This window comes from Phodopus roborovskii, unplaced genomic scaffold, assembly GCF_943737965.1.
Source record: "Phodopus roborovskii unplaced genomic scaffold, PHOROB, whole genome shotgun sequence".
Lineage (NCBI taxonomy): Eukaryota > Metazoa > Chordata > Mammalia > Rodentia > Cricetidae > Phodopus > Phodopus roborovskii.
Genome location: NW_026126549.1, coordinates 26845155 through 26860288, shown reverse-complemented (window position 1 = coordinate 26860288; position 15134 = coordinate 26845155). Strand labels below are relative to the sequence as shown.

General features: G+C 41.7%; 1 protein-coding gene across 1 annotated transcript; it reads right to left on the bottom strand.

Moving 5' to 3' along the window:
- Positions 1-3360: 3360 nt before the first annotated feature.
- On the bottom strand, positions 3361-5557 carry Mc5r (melanocortin 5 receptor). The gene is given in 3 exon segments (XM_051201015.1): positions 3361-4393; positions 5340-5367; positions 5370-5557. Coding segments are annotated over 3 exon segments (1095 nt in total). The 5' UTR covers positions 5419-5557; the 3' UTR covers positions 3361-3375.
- Positions 5558-15134: the final 9577 nt, after the last annotated feature.

Genomic DNA, 15134 nt, shown 5'->3' with positions numbered 1-15134 from the left:
TCCTTCCAGGTATGTAAGGTTGCGCCATGTGAATTTACCAACTATACAGTGTATCTTTTTCTCACACATACCATGATAATTATCCTTGGCCTATAAGCTCCTTAAAAATAGAATGACAATGCTGCTCACACATCTGGCACCATGATGAACATACCAGAGGCACTGTTCATGAATAGTGAATATTCAGGCACATAGGATTTCCCTGGCCCACTTAGACATTATGAGTGACATTGAGTAAGAAAAGAAACTCACATGTTTGACTCAGGCATTAGATTTTAGGCAATCTGGTTCTTGAATAGCTATAAGAGTCTCTGCTTGTTTATTTTGAGCATAGAGCAGGATAGAAAAACAAGCAATAAACTGTTGTCAAGTGACTTTGCTGAGACTTGGGAATCAGTTTCTTAAAGTGGGACCTTGGACCTACAGTATTTGGGAGCTTGTTAAAAAAAAATGCAAAATCCCAGCTGGGAGTGCCAGCACACACTTATGATCTCAACACTCGGGAGGCTACAGTAGGAGGATTGTCTTGTCTTGGTCCTTTTATGGATTTAGAGGCAACCTGGGATATTTTTCTTACTCACCTACCTCAAAGCTCACCTACTGGCCTCTATATCCACTAGGGAGAGGTGCCATTAGAGGTATAGAGGTGACATTTTTATCACATATATACTAGCCCATATGTTAGCACTTTACATTTAACTATATAAAGTATTTTTTTTAACTGTGTGCGTGTATACACATACCCTGAAACAGTTATGTCTTGGCACAGTTCATGTCACTGGCTCTTGCATGGCAGAACTTCTCTGATAGCCAGAACTTCCAGCCCCATACTGAGTTCATAATAAGTAATAGTCCCAGAATAATTATATACTAAGACATATTTTCAACAAAACATAGTCAAGTATAAATTTTATTTTATTTGTAGGATTAATATAACTTTGAATGTTAATACTATAGGCTGTAAATACTTTCAAGTAAAATTTACCAATTTATGTACATTCTCATTTTGTAATACCTACCAGAAAATTTCCAGAAAGATTAAAAAACACTCCAAATATCACATATCTTAATGACCAATTCAAATATATAATTTAGTCCATCTATTTTATTAATTATATATATTTAATAGTATATTTTAATTGATTTATCCTTTTACTTTACTAACAATTTCTTTGAACACATATTTACAGCAAATATACTTCCCACAGAAATATAAGCTAACATATACTACTATATGTTTGACATGTATGTGTATTTTTTTTCTGTTAAGGGAACTTCATTTTTAGTGCCAAAGGTTGGCTTATTTGCATAAACTTAACAAGTTGCTACATGCATGTATTTTCCCAAATATAACTACAGGGATATTTTGTTTACATAGAGTTTAAAATATAGTTGAACATGTTCTTAAACACCTTAATATAAAGACCAGGAGGTGTAGTAAATCATTTATCACCCAGAGCAGAGAAGTAGCCTAATAAGAGTTGAGTGTCCAGACGAACAATGTAACTACAAAGCTCAACCCCTTATTCTACCCCTATGACTGTAGCTCTAGTCACCTTGCTTAATTGGGCAGAAGAGTCAACATGGAAATTACAAACAGTACAAGTGCTTGCTCTGCACAGATGAGAGGAAACCTTCATGCAACCCACATCCCCATGACATCCATGGCAACAATGGCGTCTATTTCCTGTAATGGTTACAATGAGAATGTTTACTTCCTACTCATAGATGTACCTGAGAACTTTCAGCAAATAGGAACCAGCAGGAAACATTTTGAAAGTCTAGATGCTCTTTTCAAATCAGTTGTAAACAACCTTCCAATCTGCCATTTTGTGGAGCTTTGGACTTCTCATGCACTTGCTGGGTTTTTTTGTTTGTTTGTTTGTTTGTTTGTTTTTTGTTTTCTATACTGAACTCCTAGAGCAGCAGGTAGTCATGCCCACAAGCTATTCATGTGACTATTCTTGAAAGTTACTCTGCCTTTAAAATCTTCTGTAGAAGAGGTCCCTCTTATACCAGTAGCTCATTGTGAGATGACTTCTATATCTGTAGCTTTCCTTACATTTCCTCTTTCATTTGGAAACAGTCTAGATGCCAAGTGTCCAACAGAGAAAATACTAAAACCAAGATACTACTGCAAAATGGAGTCTGTAGGCTCTAGGGGCCTACCTTTCCCCTTCAGATGAGAGAGAACACTGGGACATTGAACAAAGCATGTCTTGGTGTCCAAAACACTGCTCTGGCCACCAACACTTAAATCCTTCCTTTATGTTTGTTTCTGGTAGACCATGTGGATCAGTTCTTTTATATAAAAATACAATAATATGTGGTTTTAGAATTTTACAAGAGGTTCTCCCATTGTTTTCAGCTAATTCTTTTGGTCATCCTAGGAGGTCAACACAGATGTGGAACCTAGAGTGAAATTAAGGACATATAACCAGGGGAATGGCAGTTAGTGCCTGAGCTTGTGCTCCTTTCCTCCATGCCAGACTGCAGAACATGGCATTTCTTTGCTATAGAATAGGCTCTCAATGAGTGCTTGAGTCAGGTAAAGATTCTTAAATGCATATAGTGACAAAGACTCAGACACCAAGAGATGCTGAAAAACTGTGTGTGAGAAAACCAACCTAGTTTGTCTATGGGCATGTGCTACATGAAGTGAGTGTGGGTGTGTACCCAAGGTCCTGATATGACCCTAAAACATTTCTTGGAAATGCTGGATTGAATCAAAATAAGACAGGGAGAAAGAGTCATGGACATTTTTTACAGAACATGGAGCAAGGTTGTGTCACAGAACTGTAGGTCTGAGTATGTTCAAAAACTATGACTGACAAAAGTATAGGGAGTTAAGGTTGTTCCTCAGACAATTCTAAATATAAACCATAAACTAGAAGTTAGGATGGGAGAGCTGTAGAAACACCCACAGCAAGTAAAATGGAAGTTTCAAATGGAAAAGAGCTGGGCATCTTTATTCCTCAAAAGAATGCAAAAAGGTGCATCCACCTTTTCATGAGAAAAACAAAACAAAAAAGCCACTCATGGTGTCATAGACCTCCACAGTGTTTCTTTCAATAACAACTCACCTAGGATATTATGCATCTCATAAGGTCACCTATCAGGTCAGGTCGAGGGTGGTAAAGCCTAGAAATGGAATGGGAAGTAGAGGAAGATGTAAGGATATGTGTCACAGACCATTCCCATGATGGAGCTAACCCACATATGCATACTTTTGATACACAATGAACACAGCTTTTTAAAATGTTTGAGCAGCAGAAGAGATAAAGGATAATACATTTGAGATTCCTAGAGACATTTCTTATACCCTGGCTGAACCTTATTGACTAAGAGATGAGAGCCACAGAGAGGGGAATGTGTTTAATACCTGCCACAGAGCCTACAAATTAGTCTGAAGCCATGACAACAAATGATCTCTTTAAAGGTCCTCCGCATCTCTTGACTGCGGAAGGCATATATCAGAGGATCAATCACAGAATTGCACATGATGAGTATAAGGTACATGTTGAAGTAAGACATAAAGCAAGAGCAATAGATGTTCTGAGGGCAGGAAATCATTAAGATAAGGTGAAGGAAGAAGGGAGACCAGCACACAATGAAAACCCCCAGTAGCATGGTGAGGGTAATGGCACCCTTCATGCTGGTCCTTTGCCTCACAGAATTGTATCTGGGGGAAGCTGCTATGCGCTTGACATGGTTCCGTGCCAAGAGGAACATGTGTATATACAGAGAAACCATGAAGAACAGCATGGTGACGAACATGGAGATGAGGCAAATGATAACATATTTGGATTCATAGTAAATGATGAAAACAATACCACAGCTTATGCAGAAAGTCCATATGCATGCGATAATCACCCCTGATCGCCTTGCTGTCATGATATGGTGGTAGCGCAAGGCGTAGAAGATGGTGACGTACCTGTCTACTGCAATGGCCAACAAACTGCACATGGAGGCCACAACTGAAATGCAGATCATGGAGTCAAACACGTTGTCAATGTGACGCACAAAGGTGTCTGCTATCACCAGATGTTTATTATTTAGCAAGTATATGGTGATGGTCTCCCAGGCATTGGACATGCTCACCAGCATGTCAGCAACTGCTAAGCTGCCCACAAAGAAGTACATAGGTGAGTGCAGGTTTTTGTTTTTCACTATGGCCCCAATGACCAGGATGTTCTCTAAGAGGCTGATGAGACCCAGGGTCAGGAACACCTCCACAGCGATGCCCATGTCCCCGCAGGCTGAAGACATGTTCTTGCCATTTGGTCCTAAAATGTTGTCCTCCGTGACATTCAGGGTAAGATTCAAGAAATGCAGTTGAAACGAGGAGTTCATGGCTGGAAGAAAATGCCTCCACTTCGTGGCATCAAAGGTACTGTAAGAGAGGTTTGTTTGTTGTTGTGTTATTATGATTTCAAGAGCATAAGTGTATACAGAAAATGCAGATCATGCTACCATGCCAAAATCAAGTACATGTAAGAAAATGGGTGGATAGACACAGCATATTGGAAGCTGGACCCTGGTTTGCTCATTCTGACTTGTGTTCCTAGTGCCTGGAATTCTGTCCCTCTATCACACAAGCTTAGTGTTTTCATGGGTCTCTTCTTTCATTTACTCATATTCTGTCACTCTTAGGTTACAGGTCTAGCTTCTATTTCTATGACAAGTACAGTTTCTGTTTCCATGACTGATTTCTTGACCCCCTAAGTTCACTCTCAGAGTATCCCCCGAAACCCTATCAAAACTCCCCAAAAGTCCCAGCCAGTCTCCAGATTTTCACATTCCCAGAGCTACTGCATTGTACTTTGCTCAGGTGAGCCGGATTTCTGAAGAACACACAGACAAACATTCCCTTAAGAAAGGCAGATGTACCTGCGTTCTTATTACTCACCAAACCTCTGCTCAAATCCTCAATGCATACTCTCCAGCGTGGAACAGTCTGCAGCAAAATGGTCACTTAGCTCGAGAATAAACACAGTTACTGCCTCCAAATACATAAGCTTGCTTTACAGTATGTTAAGTAAAGAAAAACAACAGTACTTTCCCCTCGATGAATATTTTCCTTAAATTCTGAAAAATCTGAATTTCATTAAATCTTACTGCTAATTTTTTTATGTCCTGCATGAGCACAGTATGAAAAAATACCTATGAAATGTTAGAACAAGTCACACCCAGGGAGCCATTGTATTAGCAATGAGGTAAAGCTACTGGATTGTAGTCACTTGCAATACATTTACACCTCAAAGGCATGGACCCATTCTCTTGTTGCATTAAGCATCACATCCAACTGCTTTAGAATCTCCCTGCACAAGGTGGCTCACCCATTCTGCTCTCCTCCCCGCAAAGGTCACTGTTCTGGGAAATAGAATTGTGTCTGTTTACCCAGCTCTGGTCTTGCATCCGGGCCAGGCGCCCCCTCCCTGGACACTTCACTCAGCATGGGCAATTGATGTCCACCTGGGCGGACCTCAGCAAGAGAGCAGGACCATCACCAAAGCGCAGTCACCTCCCTACCTAACCTAGCACCTCACCTCTCTGCCTTTAAATTGCCTCTGCCCGCCCAGATCGCCGCCTCTCTGACCTATTGGGTTCAGGTCTACAACTTGGTGCCACCGACTTGGCAGTCTAGGAGTCGTGTTTGCAATGCCACCTAGTGGTCCACCACAACATTTAGCTCGGTGGTGCATGGATTTTCCACCTGATTTCTCTTTGCCTCTCAGCCTCTCTTCCTCTAACTCACTGGTTAAAATTCTGCCCAGCTCAAATAACCTGATCTGCTTTGTAGTTTGTCTGTGGGACAAAGTGGCTCACCAGTGTCACTGCTACTCATTCTCTGGAAAAGTCAGAGCCTGGAGCTTTGGGAGACTCTGCTACACACACACACACACACACACACACACACACACACACAGAGAGAGAGAGAGACAGACAGACAGACAGACAGACAGACAGACAGACAGCACAAAGACAGTGGGGGGTGCATAGACACCTAGGAAATGCAGGCTTACTGGGCATCATCTTGTCACTGGGAGAGACATGGTGTAATCTGTGAAGAAGTTTCCTAACTGGAGACTGAATCTGTGTACATTGAAAAGAGATTGGCAGAAAACACCTCACAAGCATAAGTATTACCCACCGAATCCCCATCTTCAAGAACAGAGGGATCTGCAAACAATGTTGGCTCTGCAATAAAGTGCTGAAAGTGGAGTCTTCCTAAAAGCCAGTTATCTGGGCCAGCAGGTATGGTGGTTTTGATCTTTGTGCTGTATGGTGGTTTTCTTAATCTTTTTTCCTTTCTTTCTTTCTTTCTTCCCCCAAAACTTGAGCAAGTGACTTGCTTTAATCACACACACACACACACACACACACACACACACACACACTGAGAGGGGAGGGAGGAAGGGAGAGACACCTAACCAAACAGGTTATACAGCAAGTTTCTAACTCTGGAAGCATTAATGGGATTTGACCTCCAGCACCCCAGCTGAGGAGCCCTGTGTTTTATCTGTCATGCCACAGCCTCTGTAAGGAGCATTTCATTGCTACCAGGCATGATTCCTGCAAGAAGCTGCTGAGTTTGACTTTATTATAACTTCAAACCAGGCACGGCAATACTTCCAGAATTGTTCCTTTTTGCTCAGGATCACTTTGACTAGCCAAGGTCTCTGTACTTCGACGATTTTTTTTTTTAACTTTCTTTGAGGTACATTATTGAAATTTGATGAGAATTTCAATAACTCTGTACATTGATCTTGACATTGTAGCCATGCTGAACCATGAGCATGTGAGGTCCTTCCATCTTCTAGCATCTTAAACTTTTTTCGTCAGCGTTTCAAATGTTTTAATACATGGGTCTTTTACTTCTTTGTTTATTTAGGTATATTTTGAGGGTTTTTTGTTTTAAAGTCTGTTGTGAATGGGATTGTTTCCCAGATTTCTTTGTATGTTTGCTACTGGTATACAGGAAGCCTGCTGGTTTTGCTATGTTAATTTTGTATCCTGCCACTTTGCTGTTTTTTTCCAGATCCAGATTCTTTAGGATCTTTGAAAGTGGAGGGGAGACCAGTTAAAATAGGTGCCATAGGGCAATGGCAGTATTCATGGACTACCCGAAGAACAGACCTTGGCGTAGGCCAGGTATCACACTCGTTCAAGGTTACATTCCACCAGCCAACAGCTTTTTGCCTTTGAATGGAAGGACCCTGACACGTGCAGAACTGGGCAGCTCATCTGGACCCAACTTCCCCACGGGTTTAAAACTCCCTGACCATCTTTGATGAGGCCCTTCATAAAGATCTGGCCAGCTTCAGGATCCAACACTCCCAGGTGACCCTCCTCCAGTATGTGGACCAGTGCCCCCATGACTCACCACCAAAGCCTGCTTCTCACTGAGAGAACTGTGTTCGCTCCACCATCCACCATCATCCCACCGCTCTTGTGCCTGAGGAGACTGAACCAGTGACTTATGACTGCCATCAACTGTTGGTTAAAGAGACTGGAGTTCACAAAGATCTTACGGACATCCCGCTGGCCGGGGAGACATTGACCTGTTTCACCGATGGGAACAGTTACATTGTAAAAGGTAAAGAGAATGGCTGGGGCAGCGATGGTGGACAGAACCTGCACCATCTGGGCCAGCAGCTTGCTGGAAGGAACCTCAGCACAAAAAGCTGAGCTCGTGGCCCTTATGCAAGCCTTGCGGCTAGCCGAAGAGAAGTCTGTAAACATTACACGGGCAGCAGGTATGTTTTTGCAACTGCACATGTACAAGGGGCTATCTATAAACAAAAGGGGCTGCCTCAACCGTGGTGGCTAAAAATTACTGAAGAAAAATTTCCAAAGATTTAAAATGCCTAAGGTAGTAAGATCAGACAATGGTCCAGGTTTTGTTGCCCAGGTAAGTCAGTAACTGGCCAAGACGTTGGGGGTTGATTGGAAATTACATTGTACATGCAGACCCCAAAGTTCAGGTAAAAAGGATAAAACCATTAAAGAGACCTTCACTAAATTGACCGCAGAGACTGGTGTTAATGATTGGATAGCTCTCTTACCCTTTGTGCTTTTCATGGTTAGAAACACCCCTGGACCATTTGGGCTGACCCCCTATGAATTGCTCTATGTGGGGAGAGGCCTCCACTGGTGAAAACTGCCTCTGTGCATGGTGCTGATGTGCTGTTTTCCCTGCCTGTTTGCTAGGCTTAAGGTGCTCATTGGGTGAGACAGCGAGGGAAGCAGCTCTGGGAGGCCTACTCGATGGAAGGAGACTCTGAAGTTCCACATCACTTCCAAGTTGGAGATTCAGTCTACGTTAGATGTCACTGCACATCTCGGTGAAAAGGCCCACTTTGTGGCCATTCCAGAACATGTCCTATTCCCCTGGACCCATCCCCACGCCACTCAAGGTTATAAGAACTGGGAACAGCCTCCCACTGTTAGAAAAATTATTACTTTTGTTAGGGAGCTAGCGAGTGCGGTCCAGATCATGGTACTTAGACAACACTACAAGAGCCTTCTGGGCAAAGAGGCTGCCCTTTAGTCCTCCCAGTTCTAAGATTAGAACTATTAACAAGAAAAGAAGTGGGGAATGAAAGGATGGAAAATACAGCCTAACTCTCCAATGACCCCAGGAAGCTAGAAGTTTAAACCTTAAATTCCAGACCCTGCCCTCAGCCAGTAAATAGGCAAAAGGTCACATTCTTTGCTGTTTACAAGAGGGCCTGTGAGTACATGAGTACAGGAAATGAGCTTTGTCACCCCACCCAGGAGCCCGCACACGGGGCTATAGAAAACTGATTGGTCTATAAAGCGCGGCTTGGATGGTTTAAATTAATTGGTCCACACCGCATGAGCTCTGGATGCTATGAGATGATTGGTTTACGATGCGCACGGGCTTTGTTGTAACCCTATAAAAACTGCCTCAATTCTGTACTCGTGGTCCTCAGTCCTCTACCCCTGCTGGCACATGACTGTGGACCCCAGTGCACTTGGAATATAAAAGACCTCATGCTTTTACATCAAGACCGCTTCTTGTGAGTGATTTGGAGGGAGGCGCCTTTCCTGAGTTGGGGCATGAGGTTCCATGCTCGCGGGTCTTTCAGTACCAGTTCAGGTCAAACCCCCCTACAACCTTCCCTGGGAATTCCCTGGGTTAGCCCCGTATCTCACTCCCCCCATATCCTATCCTTAGCGAGAATACTCCTAGTACTCTGATGCACAAACCCCTCCACCCAGAACCTGCCCTCCCTCCACCCTGTGCCCTACCTAGCCCACTGCCCCACTGCTCTGGTTGAGCACTGGATGGGAAGGTGGGTCCAATAATCCCACCACCTCTGGGGAACTTCCTGGATCTGCTCTGAGCACATCAGACACGCCTATCCACATACCACCCCGAGTCCCCACCTTCCTGATCTTTAACCCTCATCACAGGGCCCCTGCCTGAGGAAAGATTTCCTGCAGGGCTTGGAGCACCCAGAGCTACAGACATCAAACTTCTGACCCACCTAAGCCCAGCGGGGGAGTAGCATAGAGAGAGACCCCACCTGCACCCAGTGGAAGAAGTGATGGGAAGAAGGCAATCCAAAAATAACTCATAACAATAGAAAGACAAGCATGACACCACCAGAATCTAAGGAATCTACACCAACTAGACCTGAACACACTGAAGCAGATGAAACAGATAAGGACTTAAAAAATATCTTCATAAAAAGGATAGAAGCCCTCAAAGACGATGTGAGAAAATCCCTTAAAGAAATGGAATAAAAAACAAACAAAAAATTGGAAGAAATGAACAAATCTCTTAAAGAAACTAAGGAAAGCCAAGGAAAAACAATTAAACAGGTGAAGGAAACAGTTCAAGACTTGAAAACTGAAATAGAGACAATAAAGACAACACAAACTGAAGGAATGCTGGAAATAGAAAAACTGGACAAAGATTGGGAACTACAGACATAAGCATAACCAACAGAATCAAGAGATGGAAGAGAGAATCTCAGGTGCTTTAGATAAACTAGAGGAAATAGATTCATCGACCAAAGAAAATCTTAAGTCCAACAAATCCTTAACACAAAACATCCAAGAAATGTGGGACACTGTGAAAAGGCCAAACCTAAGAATAATAGGGATAGAAGAAGATGGTGAAGAAGCCCAGCTCAAAGGTGCAGAAAACATATTTAACAAAATCATTGAGGAACTTTCCCAATCTGAAGAAGGACATGCCCATGAAGAACAAGAAGCATAACGAACACCAAACAGACTGGATAAAAGAAAAAAAAAAAAAAAAAAAAAAAAAAGAACCCTGGACACATAATAATCAAAACACCTAACACACGGAATAAAGAAAGAATATTAAGAGCAGTGAAGGAAAAAGGACAGGTAACATATAAAGGCAGACCTATTAATATTACACCTGACTTCTCCATGGAAACTCTCAAGGCCAGAAGGTCCTGGATATCTATCTTAGTTCTACAAGTACTAAGAGACCACGGATGCCAGCCCAGGCTACTATACCCAGCAAAACTCTCAATCACTATAGATGGAGAAAACAAGATATTTAATGACAAAGCCAGATTTTCACAATACCTATCTACAAATCCAGCCCTACAGAAAGTTCTGGAAGGAAAACTCCAACCCAGGGAATTTAACTACACTCATGAAAACATAGGCAATAGATAATCCCACTTAGCCAGAACCCAAGGGTAAAGCAGGGCAAATATATTCACAATATCACCACCAACAAATCTAAAACAAACAAGCATTAACAATCAATGGTCCTTACTTTCCCTTAACGTTAATGGTCTTAACTCGCCTATAAAAAGACACAGGCTAACAAAATGGATATGAAGACAGAAACCATCCTTCTGCTGCATACAAGAAACACATCTAAGCTCCAAAGACAGATATTACCTCAGGGCAAAGGGTTGGGAATAGATCTTCAAATCAAACAGACCCAAGAAGCAAGCAGGTGTAGCTATCCTAACAAGTTAGATTTCAAACCAAAAACAATCAAAAGAGATGAAGACAGTCATTTCGTATTCATCACAGGAGAAATCCATCAACACAAACTACAAGGCACCCACATTCATAACAGAAACACTACTAGAACTCAAAGCTCAAATAAAACCTCACACACTCATAGTGGGAGACGTCAACACCCCACTCTCACCACTAGACAGGACAACCAGACAGAAACTTAACAAAGAAACAAAAGAACTAACAGAAGTTATGTCCCAAGTGAGTTTAACAGACATCTATAGAACATTCCAACCAAACACAAAAGAATATTCCTTCTTCTCTCTCCACATAACAAACCTCAACAGATACAAAAATATTGGAATAGTCCCCTGTATCTTATCAGACTGGCATGCTTTAAAGTTGGAATTCAACAACACAAATCGCAGAAACCCTACAAACTCATGGAAACTGAACAATGTGCAATTGCACCATACCTGGGTCAAAGAAGAAATAAAGAAAGAAATTAAGGACTTCCTAAAATTCAACAAGAATGAGGACACAACAACTTATGAGACACCCTGAAAGCAGTGCTACGAGGGAAGTTCATTGCACTATGTGTCCTATTGAGGAAAACGGAGGATAGTCACATAAGAGAACAGCACAACTGAAAGCCTTAGAACAAAAAGAAGCAAACTCACCCCAGAGGAGTAGATGCCAGGAAATAATCAATTTGAGGGCTGAAATCAATAAAGTACAAACCAGAAAATCAACAAGTTAGACAAACCTTTATCCAAACTAACCAAAAAGCAGAGAGAGAACATGCAAATTAACAAAATTTGAAACGAGAAGGGGCACATAACAATGGACACTGAGGAAATCCAATAATTTTCAGGTCATACTTTGAAAACCTGTACTCCACAAAATTTGAAAATTCAAAGGAAATGGACAAACTTCTGGATAATTATCACTTACCAAAATTAAATCAAGAACAGGTAAACAACTTAAATAGACCTATAAACCCTAATAAAATAGAGGCAGTCATCAAAAGTCTCCCAAAAAAAAAAAAAAAAAAAAAAAAAAAAGGCCAGGGCCAGATGGCTTCAGTGCAGAATTCTACCAGAAATTCAAAGAAGAACTAATACCAATACTCCTCAAATTGTTCCACACAATAGAAGCACAAGGTTCATTACCAAACTTGGTACAATTACCTTGGTACCCAAGCCACACAAATATATAATTAAGAAAGAGAACTACAGACCAATATCCCTCATGGACATTGATGCAAAAATACTCTAAAATACTGGCAAATTGAATCTAAGAACACATCAGAGAAATCATCCACCATGACCAAGTAGGGTTCATCCCTGGGTTGCAGGGATGGTTCAACATATGAAAATCTAACAATGTGATCCATCATATAAACAAACTGAAAAAGAAAAACCACATGATCATCTTACTAGATACTGAAAAAGCCTTTGACAAAATTCAACACCCTTTCATGATAAAGGTCTTGGAGAAATCAGGGATAACAGGAACATACCTAAACATAATAAAAGCAATATACAGTAACCAACAGCCAACATCAAACTGAATGGAGAGAAACTTAAGGCGATCAGGACCAAGAGAAAGGCTGCCCTCTCCATATCTCCTCAATATCGTACTTGAAGTTCTAGCTAAAGCTATAAGACAAAAGGAGATCAAAGGGATCCAAATTGGAAAGGAAGAAGTCAAACTGGCTCTATTTGACCCATAAGCGACACAATAAACCAATAAACTCTACCAGGGAACTCCTACAGCTGATAAACATCTTCAGCAAACTAGCAGGATACAACTAAAAAAAAAAAAAAAAAAAAAAAAAATCAGTAGCCCTACTTTATTCAGATGACAAAGGGGCTGAGAAAGAAATCAGAGAAACATCACCCTTTATAATAGCCACAAACAATATAAAGTATCTTGGGGTAACACTTACCAAACAAATGAAAGACCTATATAGCAAGGACTTTGTGTCTTTAAAGAAAGAAATTAAAGATAACAGAAAATGGAAAGATCTCCCATGCTCTTGGATAGGTAGGATAAACATAGTAAAAATGGCAATCTTACCAAAAGCAATCTACAGATTCAATGCAATCCCCATAAAAATACCAGCACAATTCTTCACTGACCTTGAAAGGATAATAATCAACTTTATATGGAAAAACAAAAGACCCAGGATAGGCAAAACAACACTGCACAATAAAGGAACTTCAGGAGGCATCACCATCCCCGACTTCAAGCTCTACTGTTGAGCTATAGTCCTTTAAACAGCCTGGTATTGGCTCAAAAATAGACAGGTAGACCAATGAAATCGAATCAAAAATCCTGATATAAACCCACACACCTACGAACACCTCATTTTTGACAAAATAGCTAAAAGTATACAATGGGAGGAGGAAAGCATCTTCAACAAATGGTGCTGGCACAACTGGATGATAGTGTATAGAAGACTGCAGATAGACCCATGTCTATCGCCATGCACAAAACTCAAGTCCAAATGGATCAAGGAGCTCACCATAAATCCAGCCACACTGAATCTCTTAGAAGAGAAAGTGGGAGGTACCCTTGAACAAATTGGTACAGTAGAGTGCTTCCTGAACATAACTCCAGTAGCACAGACACTGCTATCAACAATTAATAAATGGGACCTCCTCAAACTGAGAAGCTTTTGTAAGGCAAAGGACACAGTTGACAAGACCAAACAGAAGCCCACAGACTGGGAAAAGATCTTCACCAATCCTACATCTAACAGAGGGCTGATCTCCAAAATATACAAAGAACTCAAGATTCTAGTCACCAAAACACCAAATAACCCTGTTACAAAAAATGGGGTACAGAAATAAAGAGCGAATTCTCAATAGAGGAAATCAAAAGGGCTGAAAGACACTTAAGTGTTCATCATCCTTAGCTACCAGGGAAATGCAAACCAAAACAACTCTGATACCATCTTACTCCTGCCAGAATGGCTAAAATTAGGAACACCAATGACAACTTATGCTGGAGAGGATGTGGAGAAAGGGGAACACTCCTCCACTGCTGGTGGGAGTGCAAACTTGTACAGCCATTTTGGTATCAATATGGCAGTTCCTCAGGAAAATGGGAATCAGTCTTCCTCAGGACCCGGCAATCCCCCTCTTAGGCACATACCCAAATGATCCACATCCATGCAACAAAGACATCTGTTCAACTATGTTCGTAGCAGCATTATTTGTAATAGCAAAAACCTGGAAGCAACCTAGATGCCCCTCAACTGAAAATGGATAAAGAAGATGTGGCACATTTACACAATGGAAAAAAACAATGGAAGTTTGAAATTTGCAGGCAAATGGATAGAACTTGAAGAAACCATCCTGAATGAGGTAACCCAGTCACAAAAAGAGGAACATGGTATGTACTCAATCATGTGGATTTTAGACACAGAGCAAAGGATCAACAGCCTATAATTCACACAGGCAGAGAAAACCGGGATACAAGGAGGAATCTAAGTATTCATATAAGGTCCCTCACAGAAGGGGAAAGGAACAAGATCTCCTGAGTACATTGGGAGTGAGAGGTCAGTAAGTGGAGAAGGGGCTAGGAGAAAGAGAAGGGGAGAAGAAAGCACGTGGGACTAGGGAGGGGAGGAATAGACGAGACAGAGAGAGAGAGAGAAAGAGAGAGAGAGAGATGCCATAAAGGAAGGAGCCACTATAGGTTTGAAGAGAAAACTGACTCTAGAGAAATGTCCAGAGACCTGCAAGACTGACTCCAACTAACAACTTGATCAACAGTGGAAAGGCTACCATAAATGCCCTTCCCTGATAATGAGATTGATGAGTAACTTATCTACCATCATAGAACCCTCATCTAGTAGCTGATAGAAACAGAAGCAGATACCCACAGCTAAACAGAGCCAATCTGGAATCCAGATGCAGAGAGGGAGGACAAGACCAGGCTACAGAAACCTACAGAGTCAGTCGACCTGAACAAGGAGCTAATGGGCCCCCAGACTGATAGCTGGGAATCCAGCATTGGACCGACTGAGACCCCCTGAACATGGGTCTCAGTTCTGGTATCCCTGGTGCACAAAAGGAGCACATTCCCCATGAAGGGATGCTCCAAACCTTGAGGCAGGAGGGAGTAGTCCCTACTCC